At 35.8% G+C, this 22619-nt stretch overlaps 1 protein-coding gene across 2 annotated transcripts in view; it reads right to left on the reverse strand.

Annotated features, from left to right (window-relative positions):
* The window catches only part of LOC110151074 (glutamate carboxypeptidase 2), a 64616-nt gene that overhangs the window by 36324 nt on the left and 5673 nt on the right, over positions 1 to 22619 (reverse strand). For both annotated transcript variants that reach the window (XM_070457144.1, XM_070457143.1), the window contains exons 3-7: positions 19146 to 19332; positions 13781 to 13882; positions 7677 to 7802; positions 6282 to 6468; positions 1035 to 1128 (exon numbers count right to left, since the gene is read on the reverse strand). In XM_070457144.1, coding sequence (XP_070313245.1) covers positions 1035 to 1128; positions 6282 to 6468; positions 7677 to 7802; positions 13781 to 13882; positions 19146 to 19332 — 696 coding nt within the window. The remainder of the gene's footprint in view (positions 1 to 1034; positions 1129 to 6281; positions 6469 to 7676; positions 7803 to 13780; positions 13883 to 19145; positions 19333 to 22619) is intronic.

Below are 22619 nucleotides of genomic sequence, written 5' to 3' on the forward strand. Positions count from 1 at the left end.
TGTTGGTGGGAATGCAAACTAGTACAGCCACTATGGAAAACAGTGTGGAGAATCCTTAAAAAACTGGAAATAGAACTGCCATATGACCCAGCAATCTCACTGCTGGGCATACACACCAAGGCAACCAGAACTGAAAGAGACACATGTTCCCCAATGTTCATCACAGCACTGTTTATAATAGCCAGGACATGGAAGCAACCTAGATGTCCAGTGGCAGATGAATAGATAAGAAAGCTGTGGTACATATACACAATGGAATATTACTGAGCTATTAAAAAGAATGCGTAAGTCAATTCTAATGAGGTGGATGAAACTGGAGCCTATTATACAGAGTGAAGTTAAGTCAGAAAGAAAAACATGAATGCAGTATACTAATGCATATATATGGAATTTAGAAAGATGGTAACAATGATCCTATATGCTAGACAGCAAGAGATATAGATGTAAAGAACAGTCTTTTGGACTCTTTGGGAGAAGGCAAAGGTGAGATGTTTTGAGAGAATAGCATTGAAACATGTATATTATCATATGTGAAACAGATCACCAGGCCAAGTTCACTGCATTAGACAGGGTGCTCAGGGCTGGTGTGCTGGGACAACCCTGAGGGATGGGATGGGGAGGAAGGTAGAAGGGGGGTTCAGGATGGGGAACACACACACACCCATGGCTGATCCAAGTCAGTGTATGGTAAAAACCACTACAATATTGCAAAGTAATTAGCCTCCAACTAAAAATAATTAATTAATTTTAAAAAACTAAAAAAAAAAAAGCACAGTAGAGCAAACAATCATTACAATCCCTGAAGTTGATGATCTGGAAAGACTCACTTTCATGGTGGTATTTCACTTTAATATCAGTATTTAAAGCAAATCCCAGATTAGAATCACTATTGTATAAAACGGTGATAAAATTGTATATTCCACCCACCACAGAGAACTTCAGTATGGAATAATGAAGATAAAAGCATGATAGCTGAAGAATATTGGTAAAGAGAATTACTCAAATAGCCATCTGTTTGTTTCTTAAAAACTTACTCCAGGAGCTTCTGTGCATCATAGTATCCAATTGGATGAACAGGAATGTTTGGAAGACCGACAGCCTCTGTGATTTCACGTCTATAAGCATATTCTGAAAAAGTTAAACATATTTCTAATAAAAATGGAGTCCCTTTCAAAACGTTCGCTGTAAATCACACTAACGTGAAAGTCACTGTCATGTCCAACTCTTTGCAACCCCAGGGGCCATACAGTCCATGGAATTCTCCAGGTCAGGATACTGGAGTGGGTAGCCTTTCCCTTCTCCAAGGGATCTTCCCAACCCAAGGATCGAACCCAGGTCTCCTGCATTGCAGGTGAATTCTTTACCAACTGAGCCAAATCACTAAACACACTTTTAAATTGCATACACTAGAACTGTTAAAATTAAAAAGACAACTTCAAATGTTAACAAAAATGTGGTGCAGCTGAAACTCTCATACATTTCTTGTAAGACTGTATATACTCTTTACAGTCACTTTAAACAACTTCTTTGAAAATTAATGTTATGCAGAAAATTATACCCTATGGCACAACAACTACACTCTTAGTATTTACCCAAGAAAGACAGAAACATATGTTCACAGAAAGACCTGCACAAAACTGCTCATAGCACCTGAATCTGGATAGCCAATACTGGGAACCATCCTGCTGCTCATAAATAGGAGAATGAATAAGCAATTTATAGAGGAGTCCCATAATAGAATTCTATTCAGCAATTAAAGGGAAGGAACTATCAATACACATAATAAGATGACTAATCTCTACTTATACTGAGTGAATGCAGCAAGACAAATGATGAGCAAAAAAAAAAAATCACAAATTTTTCAATGACAAGACAATTAAACTAAGAAGGAAAAAGGATAACATGCTCTGTTTGTGGCAGTCTTTGCAAGTGTGCAATGTGCATCTGCATTGTACATTAACCAGACCTCCTCAAAGCAGAATAATATCAACCTCTGAGAAAAATGGATCCTTTCATCAGATTTCAGTATTGTCATTTTAAGGTTAATATTTCTTTTTCACACCATACATGGAGTCATATTGATCAAAGGCTTATTCTATACATGCATTACTGGATCAAAATATCTTTGGTCAATTTTATGTACAAGTCTAATCTGTCAGTATGATGCATAAATTCTTTTCTCAAAAACGTATAAAACTGCATCTCTAACTCCCAACCAGTGGAATAGTTCTCAGAGCTTCTGAGAATCTGTTCCCTGGGTTATACTCCTCAGTTTGGCATAAATAATATTCCCTTTTCTTTCTTCTTAGCTTGACTGCTACTTGATTTTCTGTCAACAAACAAAAGAACAGATATAATCTGATTCAATTTATATGAAGTTCAAAACCAAACTAATGAATGACAAAAGATATCAGAAAATGACTGCTTCTAGGGGTGAGGCTATGGTAAAAACTGACCAAAAATGGGCACCAGAGAACTTTCTGAAGTCACAGAAATGTCCTATATCTTAGAGTGACACAGATATATACAACTTTTTAATTTATTGAATTAACACTGAAGATCTGTACATGTTATTATATGTAAACTCTACCTCAAAATAAAAAGACACATCCTGTCATTTCTCCAGATTTAAGAAAAATAAAGGCTATTCTTCCATTTTTTTCCTCCAAAATTTCAAATCACAAGAAATTTATTGTTAATGTTCAGTTGCTCAGTTGTGTCTAACTCTTTGCAACCCCATGGACTGCAGCATGTCAGGTTTCCCTGTCCTTCACCATCTCCCAGAGCTTGCTCAAACTCATGTCCATTGAGTCAGTGATGCCATCCAACCATCTTGTCCTCTGTCATCCCCTTCTCCTCCTGCCTTTAATCTTTCCCAGCATCAGAGTCTTTTCCAATAAGTTGGCTCTTCACATGATATGGCCAAAGTATTGGAGCTTCAGCTCCAGCATCAGTCCTTTCAATGAATATTCAAGGCTGATTTCCTATAGGACTGACTGGTTTGACCTCCTTGTTGTCCAAGAGACTCTCAAGAGTCTTCTCCAACACTAAAGTTCAAAAGCATCAGTACTTCCGCACTCAGCCTTCTTTACTGTCTGATTCTGACATCCATACATGACTACTGGAAAAACCAGAGCTTTGACTAGACAGACCTTAGTTAGCAAAGTAATTTCTCTGCATTTGAATATGCTGTCTAGGTTTGTCATAGCTTTCCTTCCAAGGAGCAAGCGTCTTTTAATTTCATGGCTGCAGTCACCATCTGCAGTGATTTTGGAGCCCAAGAAAATAAAATCTGCCTCTGTTTCCATCTATTTGCCATGAAGGGATGGGACCAGATGCCATAATCTTAGCTTTTTGAATGTTGAGTTTTAAGTCAGCTGTGTCACTCTCCGCTTTCACCTTCAAGAGACTTTTTAGTTTCTCTTTGCTTTCTGCCACTAGGGTTGTGTCACCTGCATATCTGAAGTTATGATATTTCTCCCAGAAATCTTGATTCCAACTTGTGCTTCATCTAGTCTGGCATTTTGCATGATGTACTCTGCATGTAAGTTAAATAAGCAGGGTGACAACATACAACCTTGATGTATCCCTTTCCCGATTTGGAACCAGTCTGATGTTCCATGTCTGGTTCCAAATGTTGCTTCTTGACCTTCATACAGGTTTCTCAGGAGGAAGGTAAGGTGGTCTGGTATTCCCATCTCCTTCAGAATTTTCCGCAGTTTGTTGTGATCCACACAGTCAAAGGTTTTAGTGTAGTCAATGAAGCAGAAGTAAATGTTATTCTGGAATTCTCTTGGTATAGGTGATTGTAAAAGCTAGTCTTTTTATGGCAAAATGACATAATAATACATTACATGGGATTTTTTAAATTTAGAGCAATAATCAAAAAAAGGACAATGAATAGATAAAATAAGATTGACAAAATGGCATTTATTATCTCTATTTTTGTGCGTCAGACCTATTCCATAATAAAGAGTGAAATTAAAAGAAAAATAAGAAAGAATAGGGCACAAAAGGGAATTCAACAAGTAGAAGCCTCATAGGAATAACATTTCTACAATGTCATCTTTTAAATCTGAGCATAGTAAACAGAAATATTCCAGTTAAATATTTTATGTTCATAATTTTAGCTTTGTATAACAAACTAGAGTTTAGGAGAAGTTGCATTTTTCAAAACTTGGGAATAAAAAGGCTAAGTTAGTGAAGTTCAGGTAGACATATGATTTTATCACAGGATAATATGTATTGCTTAAAAAAAAACTATGACAATGTACTATGCTCAAAAATTTACAAAGCCAAACACATAAGCTTTAAAGGAGTCTATAATTAGATAGAAGGATCCAAGATGAAAAATAAATATGGAAATGCCACCAATACTTTGGTAACCTACTTTATCCAAGTTATAAACCTTCGTTAATTTATTTATTTATTTTCCTTTGTTAATTTTAAACCACACAAACTAAATGATGACAGATTTTTGTAAATGTCATCAAATAGCTGAGTACATTAAAAATATGCTCCAAGCTCCTTTGTTAATGATCTACTGTTTTACAGCAGGGCATTTCAGCATGAGACAAAAACATGGACTCTGGAGCCAAACTACCTGAATTTGAATCCCCACTCCTCACTTAGTGGTGTGATGAACAAGACAGGCTGTTTACTTCCTTACGGTTTCACATTCCTCCTGTCAAGTAGAGATAAGAGTACAACAAAGCCTATAGGGCCGTTAATGCATTAAAAAGCTAGCATTTTTGAAACACTCCTTGAAAGGGATCACTATTGTCTTTACACAGTAATGACACAATAAGCATTTTCCAGACTCTCTATTCAAAATATGCCATTTCAGGGATTTGTAGAATTTGTTTTACTGTCCCTTATTTACAATTAGAAATTTTAAAAAACTGTATATTGTCACCCTGCTTATTTAACTTATATGCAGAGTACATCATGAGAAACGCTGGGCTGGAGGAAGCACAAGCTGGAATCAAGATTGCCAGGAGAAATATCAATAACCTCAGATATGCAGGTGACACCATCCTTATGGCAGAAAGTGAAGAATTAAAGAGCCTCTTGATGAAAGTCAAAGAGGAGTAAAAAAGTTGGCTTAAAGCTCAACATTCAGAAAACTAAGATCATGGCATCTGGTCCCATCACTTCATGGCAAATAGATGGGGAAACAGTGGAAACAGTGAGAGACTTTATTTATTTATTTTTGGCTCCAAAATCACTGCAGATGGTGATTGCAGCCATGAAATTAAAAGACGCTTACTCATTGGAAGGAAAGTTATGACCAACCTAGACAACATATTAAAAAGCAGAGACATTACTTTGACAACAAAGGTCCATCTACTCAAGGCTATGGTTTTTCCAGTAGTCATTTATGGATGTGAGAGTTGGACTATAAAGAAAGCTCGGTGCCGAAGAATTGATGGTTTTGAACTGTGGTGCTGGAGAAGACTCTTGAGAGTCCCTTGGACTGCAAGGAGATCCAACCAGTCCATCCTAAATGAAAACAGTACTGAGTGTTCATTCGAAGGACAGACGTTGAAGCTGAAACTCCAATACTTTGACCACCTGATGCAAAGAGCTGACTCATTTGAAAAGACCCTGATGCTGGGAAAGATTGAAGGCAGGAGGAGAAGGGGATGACAGAGAATGAGATGGTTGGATGGCATCACCAACTCAATGGACATGAGTTTGGGTAGGCTCCGGGAGTTGGTGTTGGATAGGGAGGCCTGGCGTGCTGCGGTTCATGGGGTCGCAAAGAATCGGACATAACTGAGAGATTGAACTGAACTGGAAAAATTGTGAAATCCATTAATTGGGAGAGGGCATTTGTTAATACTTGGCACAAAACATGATCTGATATAAACTAATTTGGCAGCAAGATCTGACTTGAACAGACATGACTATTTATATTATTTATGTACCCTCTGCTTAAAATGATTATTCATACATTTTACTATAAAATATTTACATGTTTGCTTCCCACATTTTGTCCCAGCTTCCTATGTGAATGTTATGCAATAAGGTATATGAACCATCTTACTTTTAAATATCTGATAATGTCTGCTTTTCAAAACCTACCAGATGCAAGGGTTCCAAACAAGGGATAAAAGGACCCAAACCAGTAATTTTCCGAGTTCAAAACCCTTTAATTTATTCTTAGATGCAAAGACAGTAAGAAAATGACATACTTTATCCTTTTGTCAAAGGAAATCTTTTGATAAAATCACTTCAAAATGTTAAGTTTCTGTGATGACTGAAGCTTGATCACTCACCATTTGCTGGGTAGCCAGGTGTGAGAGGGTCTCCTGCACCATTAAGATTTAAGATATTTCCACGCTGAACACCACCTCCAGGAAGATTCCAACCATCTGGATAGGCCTCCACCCCAGGAGCAAAGTAATCAGCAGGGTCTGAGTACAAAATGATCCCTCTGGCCCCAGCTAGCTGGGCATTTTTAACCTGGAAAACAGTGCTTCTTATTTTAGGTTGGTTATTTGAAATTACACTTAAATAAGTAGCTAAAGCTTATCTTCAATCCTTATCTTTAATCCTTATGCTTACAACAAAGGACATCTCACAGAGAACTGGTTTTGTCTTTTTCTTACGCAAACTCTAAAAACTAGCTTCCAGGGCTGGATTAGCTCTCAGAGAAGATTTTTTAAATGTACATGTCAGTGGTAACAGGTACCCGTTGTTTCCTTCCTCTAGTCTAGAAGCACAATAAGCAAGTAGATTTCACAGACGAGATTCCCATTTCTTCTATGGTTGAAAGAGAATATTTTTTAAATTAATTTCCCACAAGAGGAAAAAAAATCAAGTGTATCTGATTCCTTGTGACCCCACGGTCTGTACCCACCAGGCACCTCTGTCCATGGGACTTCTCAGGTAAGAGTACTGGAGTGGGCTGCATTTCCCACTCCAAGGGATCTTCTCAATTCAGCGATCGAACCCCTATCTGTGGCATCTCCTGCATTAGCAGGCACAATCTTCCCATGCAGCAATCACTGTGCTGCCTGGGAAGCCCCAGTTCAAGTGCTGGTAACTTTCAAAACTGCTGTGCATAGATTGGCTTGTCTCATTACCTCTAACAAAGAATTAACACCAAAATTTAATTTAGTAAATATTTCCAAAGATAATATTTAAAGATACTAAAGACTAATAATAAATCCAATGCACGCTACTTCCTAGACCACAGGGACAATGTGTAGGTATGGAAAAACCTGAGCTGTTCTCCTTGAACACTGGCCAAATTCCAATGACCCAGTTTAAAACCTGCCTATAAACTAGCACATGTACCCTCCCCATTAGGCAGGAATGGTAAAGAGTATGGGAAGATCATGGTCATCAAAAAATTTTAAGGATGTGGTTCTACCCATGTTAAGATACAATATGAAAAACAGAAAGTGTTAGTCCCTCAGTCTGACCCTCTGTGACCCTATGGGCTGTAGACCACCAGGCGCCTCTGTCCACAGGATTCCCCAGGCAAAAACACTGGAGTGAGTAGCCATTCCCCTCTCCAGGGGATCTTCCTGAGCCTGGGATTGAGCCCAGGTCTCCTGCATTGCAGGCAGTTTCTTTACCGTCTCAGCCACCAGGAAAGCCCAAGATACAATATAACTTTTTATTTTTATTGAAAAGAATAAAAGAGAATTTTGGGGTTTTTTTACCTTATTTCCTCTGAAAATTTTCCCATATCTGGCAATCAGAATCTTCCCAGAGCAATTGATTTTCATGTCCCGCTCTAGTTTAAAGAAGTCTTCAGTTCGTGCATAGTTAACATACACTAGGTCACCCTGTTGAGAACATAGATGACTTAGTACAAGAAAGATTTCATAACAGAGATTTCTTGGCATGAAGATTGTTTCGCGTTTTTGAAAGAGGAAAGAAGCAAGAGTACGTAAGAGGGTCAAAAAAGCCTCTGATAAGAGATTCAAGGGAGAAATGAACTTGAATTGAGAAGACAATTAGCTGGGTAAAGACTTATGAATTAAATATTGTTTTGTGTCAATGTCTCCTCTGTAGTGACTATAAAACTATAGAGAAGCATTCCCCAGAAAAATGCACATACACGCTGCCCCATGCAATCTGGAGGGAGCCAGGTACCCTAGGCTAAAAAGCCCTTGATGAGAGCTTTATTCTCTTGGAAGTACATTCACAATGCATCTTCACACAACCAGGTAAGAAATAATTGTCAGGTAACACCACTACTTTACAAATTTGGCTTCATATCATTATAATGATCACAAACAAGTCTCTGGAGTCTCAACATTATCACTTGTAAAATGGCCTGTTAAGATTAGATCAGGGTTCTTCACACACTCTTTTTTTTTTTTGCTTACCTACTCCTTAAATTAATTTTGAAAAGCAATGCATCTCTCCTTTATTTTTAGGTTCAGATCTGAAATTGTTTGTCATATCTTTAAGTTGCCATAAAGAATGCAATTTCCAGCACATTATAAATATTAACATTTTCAGAAGCAATTTTACCTCTTTTATTTATATCCAAAAGAATTTAAGTACTATAATGACTTATTATTCAACATTCATTGTAAAGCCACACTCTTCAGTCAGAATTTTATCAACACGTTTTCTCCTTGAACTCGTATTTTCCCCCTTGCCTAAAGCATCTTACTATATACTAAGGTAAAATATGTTTCTACAGGACACAGGGTGTCCTGCCTAGATTCCCCTTCATTGAAGACGTCCTCGCTCCAGAGAAGGAAGGCTCTCTGCAGGCCGTCTTCAAAGTCAGTGCTTGCTCAAGATCAGCTACACACAGCCACTCTGCTCAAGGTCATGCTCTTCCAGGATACACATGTTCAATGACTGATCAGTGTGGGAACAGAAAAATCTGGACATCTTTGTCCAGCTCAGGGCATTCTGAAGGGCTGTCCTGACTCCAGAGAAGCCCACTGGGTCAGCTGAGGCTGTCCTTGAGCTGGCATTGAGGTGCAATTTCTCCCTCTGTCTGTTCCAGCTTCCTTCCCCTCCCTGCCACAGATATTGATCCCAAGAGAACACTCCTTAATTAACATCTAGCATGGCAAATTCCATTTCAGTTTCTGTTGCCTATAAATCTGGACAATGCTTGTAAATCTTAATCACTGCCAAACCTGTCTTGATTAAGAACGCATGTGTATAGTGTTTAAAAATATTTATTTCCTATGACAAGCTGTACATGTTAAGAAAATTCTTCAAGTAACTTGCTATTATAATTATTAGCAGTATCAAAGTGAGTCTAAGCATCATTACAAACTTTTATAAACAACGCCTACGCATAAAATTTTGCTTGAAATACAACTTTTAGTACTATGGGATGTTAAAACATGAGGTCATGGATCTATGGATGAATAAATTATTTCCAGAATAAGTCAGGACTATCAGTTTTATTCACATTTCTCACTGTTAGACATGTTTTGAGAAATTTTAGGATATGAGTGGGAAAAAAAACTCGTTATAGAATTTTCCCTGAATCATTTTAACTCTTTCCAAGTTACAACCCCTATATCTCACACTGATCTGTTATCCAAGTTAATTCTAATGGTATTAGCTGGAAACTCAATTAGACCCATCTTTAATTTTGTTCAACTGTAAACCATTTGACTTGACAAATTTCTGTTACCGAGCTATTAGAAGCTTTCACTAGCATCTCTTTGTTTGGAGGCCTAGAGATTTTTTTTTTTTTTTTTTTTTACAACTCAGAGATATGTTTCAGGATAGATGAGTGATGTCTCTCATTCATAAAATAAGAAATAAATACTTGTAAATCAGGGCGGTGGAAACAGGGGACCAGCAGAGCCTTACCACAGGCTAGTTCTCAATTCCATGAAGAGTCCACTGAGAAACAAATAATGCAACTTTTATTTTAAATGATCCTATATCTGCCTTTGGAAAGTCTTTACATACCCAAGTGTTTGAAGTCCCCCATCCTACACTATTTCTAATATCCTATTCCTGTCTCACACTATTTCTAGTGTCCCATCATTTTATTTTGGTTATTCTTTTCCTCTTTGACTATGTCTCATAACATGTGCACAACAAATTTATAATGTATTGCAGTAAGGTTGTTTCCAAGCTGACTCTCGGATTCATTCCACAAATATGTTGAAGACATATCATTCCAGGAACTGCAGACATCCCTGTCTTTGAAGAAACTTATGTTCATGTGGAAAGCAGAGACAATAAATCATAAAAGTAATAAGCAAATTGTATACAATATTAAAAGGTGCTGAGTTCTGTAGAGAAAAAAAATCTAAGTTTAAATATAGTAAGCAAACATGGACCTTGTACTCAGTTACCTGCCATTTCCAAAAAAAATGAAGAAAGCTTATTGAGAAAGTGACATATGAATCTTTGCTTCAGGAAAAGGATTACTTTTAGCTACTATTTTTCTTCCCAAGATCGATGCAAGATTAATAAACTATTGATGGCAGCACTGTATGTCTGGTTTATAATCATTAGCCTTCTCTAGAGCACACTTTTATTCTAACTGTGAATACACAGCCATTAACCAATTTGGTTCCAGTGAATTCTATTTAGCATAAATGTTCTACTTGAAATTTATTCATATTTAATATCACCAACTTTGGGAAAACTGACTACTTCTTTAAATGCCTGTAAATTGTAGCTACCTTTTAATCTGCACAACTCACAAAACAAATTAGGATGGAGAAGGGACAGGAGAAGAAATTAGTTTGAAAATGACAGAAAACTTTGAAAATGAAAACAAGTGTGGACAGACAGGTCCTCTTGGCACTTCACAAATGCGAGCTGTCATTGCTAGTTAGAAAAAATCTTTGTTTTCAGACAATGACCTTCTTGTAAAATTTACACTGCACAATTGTTCTATAACTGGAAATAATTAACAATGTTGCACTGTTAGAATTTCCACTTCTTTCAAGCTTCCATCTTCCTGCTCTTGTTAATACAGACAGAATTGGGACATAAGACCAGTGGTTCTCAAAGCATGGTTCCTGAACCCACAGAGTCAACACCATCTAGGACCTTACCAGAAACAAACTCTCAGACTTCACCCAAGATCTAGTGAAATTTAGGGGGTGTGAATCAGAATCTGTGTTTTATAAGCCCTCTAGATTATTGTGACATAAGAACCACTGAATTAAACTATAATTACAGACATTGTTGAATTGCTAATTTCAAATAACCTGAAGCAAAACTTCCCTGATAGCTCAGTTGGTAAAGAATCCACCTGCAATGCAGAAGACCCCAGTTCAATTCCTGGTTCGGGAAGATCCCCTGGAGAAGGGATAGGTACCCACTCCATATTCTTGAGCTTCCCTTGTGGCTCAGCTCGTAAAGAATCCACTTGCAATGTGGGAGACCTGGGTTCGATCTCTGGGTTGGGAAGATCCATGGAGAGGGAAAAGCTACCCTCTCCAGTATTCGGGCCTGGAGAATTCCATGGACTGTATAGTCCATGGGGTTGCAAAGAGTCGGACACGACTGAGCCACTTTCACTTTCAGAGGATAGGGCCACACAAGATGAATGGGTCATGGTGGAGAGTTCTGACAAAACGTGGTTCACTGGAGAAGAAAATGGCAAACCACTTCAGTATTCTTGCCTTGAGAACCCCAAACTAACAAAACAACACAATTAGATAGGCAAAATTTAGAAAGTTATATAACCTCAATTGTTGATGAAAATGTGAGGAAAAAGGAATACTCATATGTAGTGTTGTACGGAGCAATAAACTGCTGCAGTCTGAACATTGTGAAATCAACTATTACTTACAAACCAGCAATCCCACAACTGGTTTACTATACACAGAGAAAGCCTTGCAAGCCCATACAGGGACACGTATGAGCACATGCTCTCCAACACTGTTTGTGGTAATTTAGATTTAGAGGCAAACAACCTGTTTGCCAATAAGAGAATGGATAAGCTACATGCGGTGTGCACATTAACATGGGATACTATGCAACAGTAAAAAGTAACAAACTACTCTGACATAAAATAGATTTTTTAAAAATAGGTAATTGACAACAGTCATGGACCAAGATCTAAGGTATAATACTATTTGCATATATTCAAAATATACCAATCGCTAATAAGCCCATGTTTTTATAAGAATACATACATTCCTAAAAGTATAAATACATTACAGATGGTGGCAGGGTGTAGGGGATGTGGAGAAGAGGAATGAGATTGAAAATAAGGATAAAAGATGAAAGGAAAGAAATTAAATTAGGAATTTTACATGGACCCATGATGGTAATGTGCCTTACCCAGAAGGTAAAGTCTATGTAATCTCTAGACACCTGAGATCTAAAATATACTATCTCTTCATTCCCAGCTTTTATATCCTTTATTTCTATGTCATGTCAATTATGAAATGACTATAATGACTGTAAGCGACCTATTTATGTGCAAATTGGGGGGAGAATTTTTCTAATATTGTGCCATTAACTATGGTGTTCACTACTCATTTGAAGCAAACTTCATACAACTGGTAGAAAATATTCTAAACCTGTGAGTTTTTAAATATGTTAATCAAATGCACTAGAAAAAAATAAAAAATAGTATGTTTTTTAACTTTACATATTAAAAAATCTAGCATTGCCTAATATTAAATCATAGGCTTAATAATTAATTAAAAACATAGGTTTAGTGCCTATGTTTTTGCAATAAACATTAACTGACTGGTGAAGTGTTTTAGTCATTCAGTTGTGTCTGACTCTGGAACCCCTTTGACTGTAGCCTGGCAGGCTCCTCTGTCCATGGCATTCTCCAGGCAAGAACACTGGAGTGTGCTGCTATTTCCTTGGAGCTTTAAGTATCAATTCAGTTCTAAATGCAAATTTTTTACTAGGGATGTTTCTGATGATAGTCAAGTGTTTATCTCTCTATTGAGTGATACTTCAATATTACAACTTCTTGGAATATCCTAGGTACCTCAAACTCTGTATGTCCAAAACTGAATCTACCTGATGTCAAATACTATAGCAGGAGAGGTAATATTTCAAAAGACTATAATAAATTATATTCAACTCTTTCAAGTTTAGCTTTCTTATAATAAACAAAGTACTATCCAAGAATCTGGGGATCTACTATGAAAACTCAGATAATAAATATGCACACTGCCTTATTAAGTAAACCATATTAATTTTCTAAAAAGGATATTTGTACTCTTCATTTGAAAATGGCAACTATTTCAAATTCTCATTCAATTTCTTTATAAAATTAATCCAGGTCTTCCAATGGTAGCAAGATATGTAGTATTTTCATATAATGGAAATTAATTGGCAATAAAAAAGAAAAACCTATGGATAAATGCAAAATATGTAGATTTTCACAGGTGCTATACTTAGGGAAAGAAAATAGACAAATGCTATCAATTCCATTTATATGAATTTCTAGTATAGGCAAAACTAATCAAAGGTGGCCAAAAAAAAAAAAAAATCAGGACAATGACTGCCTTGGGAGTGTGTGGGGCTGACTGAGAACGGGCTTAGAAGTACATTCTGAAGTGACAGTAATATTCTACAAGTAGATGGTGCTTTAATTACATAGGTGTATGCATTTGTCAAATAAATGTACACTTTGGATTTCCCCCTTCTCAGTGCGGTAAATTTTATACTAAAAAACACTATGAACACAAAATGTATATTCCTTCTTATTCCTAAGAAATTCTATTTCTTAAATGTAGAAAAACATAAATTTGGATTACATCAAAAACCTCAATACCCCTTTAATTATTGCCTGCATGTGCAAGGAAGTTCTGTTTGTTACTTTTATCACACGCATTTTTACCTCCGGCATTCCTTGTGGAGAAAAGGCGCTAAAGGGTGGCACGACGTCTGAGACGTTTTCATATCCGGGAGGAGGCGGCTCAAATAACGATGTGTTAAAAATCTAGAGAAGCAAAACATAAATCAGAAGCAAATCAGGTAAAGCTCAGTTACTACAATCAAGCAAAGAAATATATATCATCTCTTTCGCCAGGAGAGGGTTAATCAAGACTTCTGTATTTTAAAGATGCAGATCAAACAGCCAGTCCTGTGCTAGAAGCTGTGAGGAGTTCATGGGGTGAATAACCTACAGACTTAGAGGTTCTACAAGCACCAGCTTTTGATTTAGAAGGAAAACTTCACTTTCCAAATAAAACAATAACATCATGTAGTGTTATTAGTTGGAGAAGGCAATGGCACCCCGCTCCAGTACTCTTGCCTGGAAAATCCCATGGATGGGGGAGCCTGGTGGGCTTCAGTCCATGGGGTCACTAAGAGTCGGACACGACTGAGCGACTTCACTTTCACTTTTCACTTTCACACATTGGAGAAGGAAATGGCAACCCACTCCAGTGTTCCTGCCTGGAGAATCCCAGGAACTGGGGAGCCTGCTGGGCTGCCGTCTATGGGGTCGCACAGAGTCGGACACGACTGAAGAGACTTAGCAGCAGCAGCAACAGTATTATTACTCACTTATAAAAATGCTAAACTAATTACTTATAAACAAATTAAAGGTTAAATTCAATTCTAACCAAACATAATATTATTTTTCAAGTGTATCACTGACACTGTTAAGTGGGAATCAATATTATTTTACTTTCCAAACTACTAAAAGAAATATAATTAATAAAATTAACCATTACCCCACCCCCAAAAAAGAAGAAAACAAAAAAAAAAGAAAAGAAAAAGGAACATTAGGGGGAAAAAGTAAAAGCAAAAATCATGTAAGTATTATTACTGTAAGTCAGTAATAACAATTTTTTTAATTTTTAAAAAAAGCTTAGTATGTCAGACGAGATAAATTCAACTGTGTATCATTTTTCAAGAAGTGATTTAAACATATGATCACAGTAAGTCTGAAAGTAACTATGCAGAAAAAGAAACACTAAGCAAATACTGTTTATATCTAATGGAAATGCTCCAAACTACAAGATGTAGAAATTGACAGAATTCAAAACAAAAATAAAAATAATCCACCATTATGGTGAGAAAATCTAATATTTGTTTCCCAGTAATTAATAAAAATAGACAAAATGAGAGCACATCAAGGATAAAGGATATTTTCACCAATTAACAAATTTTAACTAATGAACAAATATAAAATTATTAAACTCAACAACTCAAAATATTTTTTTTCAAATAAGAAGAGAACATTTATAAAAATTGATGACATAATAGACTGTAAAGGAACAGTTGCAAAGGTTTAGTGTCATATGAATTGCAATTATTTGATCACAATGTAGTTAATTTAGAAAATCAGATCTTATGAGATCTAGCTGAAGTAGTTCTTAGAAGGAAATGTATGGTTTTAAATACTCATATTAGAAAAGAAGAAAGGTCCAACATCAATAAATTAAGTATTCAATTGAAAATTTACAAAGAATAGCAAAATAGAAACTAGGAAGGTAAAAGGATAACTTAAGAAAAAAATGTAATACAAATAAATAATATTAGGAGTAGAAAAACAGGCATATCTATAGATCTTGCAAAAAAGATAGTAAGAAAGTACTAGGAAGAACTATGCCAATAATTGAAAACTTAGATGAAATGGAAAAATGCATTTAAAAAATAATTAAAACTGACATACGAGTGCATTTTAAACAAATCTAAATAGTCCCATAACAAAAAAGAAATTGAATCAGTAGCTTAAAATCTTCCATAAAACAAAGTATCAAAACCAAGTGATTTTCCTTTGATTTGAAATACTAAAAGATTTTTTAAATATAACACAACCTATTTCAGAGATTAAAAACTCATTTTATAAGGCAAGTATAAGCTAGAAATTATAACCAAATAAGCAAATTGCAGAAATACAGGCCAAACATGTTATTGATATAATAAATGTATACAGATATGAGTTGAAAACTCTACTACAGACTATTATACATTTCAAAAATGTAAATTAATCTATTATATCATTTATTATAATCATCATTATGAAAAAGAAAACTTATATGCTCATCTCAAAAATTAGCCAGAAAAAGAAAAAAGTTCTGATAAAATTCAATATAAATTCATGACAAAAAAGTCTTCGTGAACTTGAAAAGTGAATTAGTGCACACTGCGCTAAGTCGATTCAGTTGACTCCGATCTCCGTGATCCCATGGACAGAGAGCATACTGGAGTGGGTTCCCATGCCCTCCTCCAGGGGATCTTCCCGACCCAGGGATCGAACTCACGTCTCTTATATCTCCTGCATTGGAAAGTGGGTTCTTTACCACTAGTGCCACCTGGAAAGCCCTGAATTAAGGTAACCTGACATAAATATCAAAATTAAGGTGAAACATTAAAGACATTCAAGTCAAGGACACGTGCTGTCTTCACTTCCTTTCAATATTAAACTATAGGTCCTGGCCAGTGCAGTAATTTAAAGGTGCTGGGAGATGGACAGTGAATCTGAGCTGACACTGTACTAAAGCACCAGTTACCTACTTCAGATGCTGACAGAATCTAAAATGAAACCAAATCAACTATTACTCTTCAAAAATTCCCACATCTTCCATTTTTCCTGTAATTTTTCTCTGGTCCACATAGAGAACAAACTGAACTGAATCACTGGGAAAAATTCTAAGAAAAACTATGCTAAAGTGCAATAAAAATCCATCTCAAGACAAAGTCATCACATCAGCAAGTCTTTCAGCCAAGGGAGTACTCAAGCTGGTCTCACTTGATTTGCCTTTATGGTAACCTTCAATTTTACAGCATCACTGAGCAGGTGGATTTCACATCAAGTTTATGAGTTATTCCAACTGGGAAAAGTTTCTTACAGTCAAGGAAATGACTCTTTTGGGTGACTTTATCAAAGACAGACAATACACCAGTGCACAACATTCACTATCCAACATTCACTAACATAGCCTCAAACTATGTATTCTGAGTATAACTAAAATAATTTTGGTTTACAAATTTCTATTTAACTTTTACAACATAAAAAGGCAATATATATATATAGTTCAATCTATATGGCACATTGTTCCTACATAAATAAGAGAAATAATTCATAAATATGTGTTGAAAACATTTCTGGTAGAATCCATAAAATATTAACCCTATTTGTTGTCTGTGGGAAGGGGAACATGTCTGTGTCATGCGGGACAGCAAAGTTGGCAGTTTACCTAGCTTGGCTATGAACGGTGAGTCACGTTAATTGATCTGGGAGATGGGGACCCAGTAAGAGAGCATCTGTAGTTGGGGCAGAGGGGTAAGAATAGAGCTGAGCTGTCCCAAGGTCAAAAGAAAGTGCCTGAGTCTGAAACACAAGCAACACAAGCACATCATTTAAAGAAGCAGAGGTAAATATCAAAAGAATCAACTCAGGGCTGAACAGTGATTCCCTCGGGGAAGAGGGAAATAGGAAAAAAGCAAGGCCCTTCGGAGAACGGTGTGAGTATTCACGTGCAGGTATAACTGGGAAAAGAACAAAACTGAATTGATACAACTTTCAAAAAAGTTAATAAGCTTTTGGCAGCTAACCCCATTCAGGAAAACCTCCAAAATGAAACTTCTACATTATATGTTCATATGACGGGACAAGCTTTAGAAATTTCATAAATGCTTATAATAGCAAAAATGAATAATGCAATAGAATAAAAGCAAAGGTAGGGATGAAACTGGGAAATGCAAAGGAAAAAAAGAGAAGAAAAGTGAAAGTTTGTTATTTTCCTCATTGTACACAATCACCAAATTTGAGTGATCAAATTTGGTTTAAGTACATGTATCTTTTTTCCCTAAGTACATGTATTTTTTTTTAACCTTAATATTTATTTTTTAATTTTTTTAATTTTACAATGTTGTATTGGTTTCTGCCATACAACAATGCAAATCAGTCTTAATTACACATACACGTCATCACAGAGCACCAGACTGGGCTCGCTGTGCGACATAGGGGCTTCTCACCAGCTGTTCCTCTTACACCCGATAGTGTATACATGTTGATGCTACTTTCTCCATTCGTCTCACTCTCTCCCTCCCCCACCGTTTCCACATATTTTTTTTAATATTACTGATATTTTATTATGTGATCAAATACTCTTCCTAAATATACTTTTAAAGACTTTTAATAATTATATAGCTATGCCACCACTTATAAAGGTTATGGAATCTTTTTTTTTTAAGGTTATGGAATCTTATGGAGTATATTGGTATCCCCCATATCAACCTTAAAAAATATTTTTATAATTTTGAAATGGCTTGATAGTATTTTTTAAAGTTAAACTGTATTAACTACTATAATTTAAAAGAGTAAATATGGAAAGTTTCAACTCATATTAGGAAATTTACCATGGGATTATATCACTGACTGCAAAATAGCATATTAATCATTAAGAAAAGGCTGATCCATTAGTCAATCAGAGGAGGTGATTAAAACTTTTTATGTACAAAAATCACATGACATTTTGAGCTGACCAATCAAACTGGATACATTTGAAGCTATATGCAATTTAGAAGGTCCAGCAAAGGGGAGTGAATAAAGCTATCGAGAAGAAAAGGGCTATTTTAGATAGGAATATGGTAGCTCTAAGGCAAATAGTGATGAATATATGAGTTATATTTTATGAGCTTTCATACTGAATATATATCATGATATGAAATATCTCAATTATCTGTATCATCTTCTTTTCCAATTATGTGCCCTAACTAGCAAACAAGATTATAAATTTTTATTATAGATATAATTCTATAGTATTTCTCTCCAAATTCTCTTCCTTCCAAATGCCCACACCCAAGTTCTGGGCACACAGCTGAATACATGATCACAGAAAATACAATCATGAATTACCAATAAAAACATACTGGCTCAAACAGCACATCTCTGAATTTCCTAGCATCCTCAAATTGGTGCATGATCTTCTATCATCTGAACCAATCAAAAGTGTATCTAATTTAGCTGTAATTTACTAACATAACATATTTTGTTAGTGAACAATAGTTAAAAAGTAGAAAATAGCAACTGTCATCAAGTATCAATTTCTCAGAATCTTTTCAATATCACATTAAATTCAAACATCATTAAGAAAGAGTTGGCACCAGTAGTAACACCATTAAAGGCATCATTCACAAGTGTCAATATTGACTTCTACCAGCGTTTGGGGATGGCACAGGGCATTATTTTACAGAAGATATTTCAAAAGAGAAGATGAGGGAGCTTAATTTTTCTTTCTTTTTACCTCATTTCCACCTTCATCAATTATTGAGATGTAGTTGGGAAGAGTCTCATTTGGATAGGACAACAGGACATCATAATGGGCTAACTCAACAGAATCCAAGCCAAATTCTTTCCACTGAGCTTGAATTTGCTTTGCAAGCTGGAAGTTTTGTTCTGTTCCAGCTAAATGTGGTATCCGTGTAAAATTACTGTTGAACAAAAATTGAAAGTGGTTAGAAATTGTTTAGTCAGCCTTTGTCTTAAATCAACAACAAAATAAGGCAGGTTTACATTAAAAAAAATACTTTGAAATGTTACACCTTAAAAAAACAAAGTGGCACCATTACTGCATCATATAGATTTTAAAGTGTGTTTTAAAATCTTCACCTCTAATTTGTACTCATTCAAGAGAAAAATCAGAAAAACCGATCTTTGTAGAGAATTGGTATGTGTACACCTGTAGATGAATGTCTCTATATTAGATGAGGAAAGTGTTATATTCTTTCCTTAAGACTCATGCATATTTGAAATTTCATGGAATTATCTATTTATTTCACCTTGTGAAATATAACTGGAAAGCAAAAAACATTTTCAACCAAAGATCAAGCTGTGACATTTCAAGAACTACTGATAATTACATTTATTTTTAAATAATGAACATTATAGCCAAGTGAGAAACCTTTTGATTAGCAGCCATTTTAAATCGTCTTCTTTAAGAGGTAATTTGAACATATTTACACAAGCTCAAACTGAATCTTTTGTATTCCATTCACCATGCATTATAAGTATAATACTAAAAATCAACAATGAGAATTAGTCTGACCAAGAATATCTTTAACAAATAACAAATAAACTATGTGGCTAAAATTTTAGCTACCACAAATATTTTCAAGAATAGACTAATTTCTCATTTAATATGTGTAGATACTGGGGCTTTTGTTTTAAATTTCTCTTTCTTGGAAATTTGTTGTTTCCTTGAAGATTCAGTTCACTGTTATTTTCAATTTAAATCCTTTCAGAAAAAAAAAATCCCATATGACAAAGCATCATGTGTCATGAAATGATATTTATTCATTTCTAGCTTATAAATGTCTTGAGCTTCATGTATTTCTCATTCTAATTATGTAGGTTTTTCTAAACTCAACCTACTTCCATTCTTAAAGTGATTAAAAAAAAAAAGAATAACCAACATAGCTATAGTCATCCTAATTTTAAGTGTTGAATCTACTGTATATATTGATAAAAAATAAGGGAGGAAGGGGAGTCCTGGAATTAATTTTATAATTAGAGTAAAATCATTTAAACTTTTATTTACAAAAACAGTATTACAATTCTCGTTTAATAAATATTTAGATGTTTAAAACCTTATATAGGATTTCTAATGTGTATTTGCAAAATAAAGTAATAAAAAGAACACAATTTTAAGAGGCAGCTGAGGCATCTATGCATCTCCTCATCGACTTGGAAAGAAAATATTACAAGCCAACATGTTGCTATTTTATTCCCTATTACACAAATCCAAACTGCAACTAAAACAGATGCAAAGTATGCAAATTTCCTGAAGTCATAGCTATAACCCTATTCTTACATGAAAGAATTGTTATGGGAGCCTTGACCCTGCCCTCACACACACACACACATACACACACACACACACACATAGGAGATCATTATCAAACTTTATTAGTGAAATGACTCCCCTGAAACTAAGTTCCCCTGCCAAGTTCATGATGAACCTCTCTATCCAAAAAGTCTTATTCCTTTTTCCCATTCGGTCTCTATTCCTGTCAGGATTAAGGAGTGTCAAAGAAAAAGGGGGACTGAAACCAAGCAGTAGCTCCAAGGGCCCTCCCAGATACAAAAGCCCCACAGTGGTTTATTTTTTGCAGTAAAAGGCTTTAATCTCCTAGGCTTTCCCTGAGTTCCAAAGAGCAGACACAAGCAATTACTATTATGGAAGTCAGAGAATACAGAAACAAAGGAAAAGTGGTAAAGTGAGAAAAGTAATGATAGTTTAAACAATATAACAATCTGATGCATATCTTTGAGCTGTTCTGCAGAAACTGAGAACCCCAGATAGATGGAGGATGGTGACTGCTTGCTGACCACAGGACATAGACTTGAGACTACTTAGAACTACAAGGTTGATGATTCAGATTTCTGAAACATCATCTGGTTACCTCATCACCAACCAGTCAGAAGAAAGTCCATGAGCTACAACCAGCATCTCAAATGTTGTCTTTAAAAACCCTCCCCTTGAAAGCCATCTATGATTTCTGGTCATTTGAGTATGAGGTGTCTGTTCTCTCTATTTGGCACCCTATAGTAAACACTGTACTCCTTCACCTCAACCCAGTGTCAGCAGATTGACTTTGCTGCCCAGTAGGCTAGCAGACCCAAGTTTCATCTGGTAACATGATGAGTGAAATTCCTGGTAAAAGTTTTGTTGTTATCAATTGACATACAAGAAGCATGCTATGATCAGCGTTAGAAAGCATTCATTTGGAGAAAAGTTGATCCTAAAAATGACGAGTAGGAAAAAAGACTTGTTTCCAAGGATAAATAAAATCAATTGGCACAAAATCAGTGTACTACAGGTTTTGCCACTCTCTTCTTGTATGATCCTGGCCATGTCTTAAATTTCTCATTCATTGTGCATTGCTTAGTGGCTCAGCCATGTCTGACTCTTTAAGACCCCCATGGACTGTAGCCCACCAGGCTCCTCTGCCCATGGGATTCTCTAGGCATAATACTGGAATCGGTTGCCCTTTCTTCCTCCAGGGGATCTTCACAACCCAGGGATGGAACCCGAGGCTCCAGTGTCTCCTGCATTGCAGACGACAGGATTCTTGGCCCTCTGAGCCAGCAGAGAAGCCCTCTCATTCATACAGGAGAAAATTGCTTCCTCACTAATACACAAAGATCTGAGGCTCAATGAGACAACTGGTAATAAGCAGAAGTTCCTATTTTTTTGCTTTAATCAATTGAGAAATGTGACACTATTTCTTGACCTACTAGAATATCAAGTTATTTTTTATTTGAATAATTTACTAACTATCCAAAATAGCTAACATCATGCATTTAAAAAATAGGCATATACATCTCTGTCTGGCTAGAAAACTTTAAATATGCCCTAAGTATCACTATGTCATCTCAATTAATAAAGGGAGCTATTGATGTATGTTTTAATACACTACATTGGGTTTACGAATGAACAATGCTTAGAGACATTAGGTGACTTAAAGACAACCAGTGAAAGGTCGAACTTGTATTCAAATGCAGATCAGTAAAATTCTAAAACATTCCTCTAAAATAACCTTGTCTTTCAGAATAAGTGGAGGAAGAATGCAAAATAATGAACAAATCTGAGACTTTAACCAGGTGTTACAAAACAAAAGGAAAACATAGGACAACCTTACATGCCAAGGGAGACTGAAAAGGCAGCCAGCCCCTCCTTAATCGTCCCAGTCAGAGTCAAGTAACCTCGAAACACTGG

The sequence above is a fragment of the Odocoileus virginianus genome, chromosome 28, assembly GCF_023699985.2.
Source record: "Odocoileus virginianus isolate 20LAN1187 ecotype Illinois chromosome 28, Ovbor_1.2, whole genome shotgun sequence".
NCBI classification, from domain to species: Eukaryota; Metazoa; Chordata; class Mammalia; order Artiodactyla; family Cervidae; genus Odocoileus; species Odocoileus virginianus.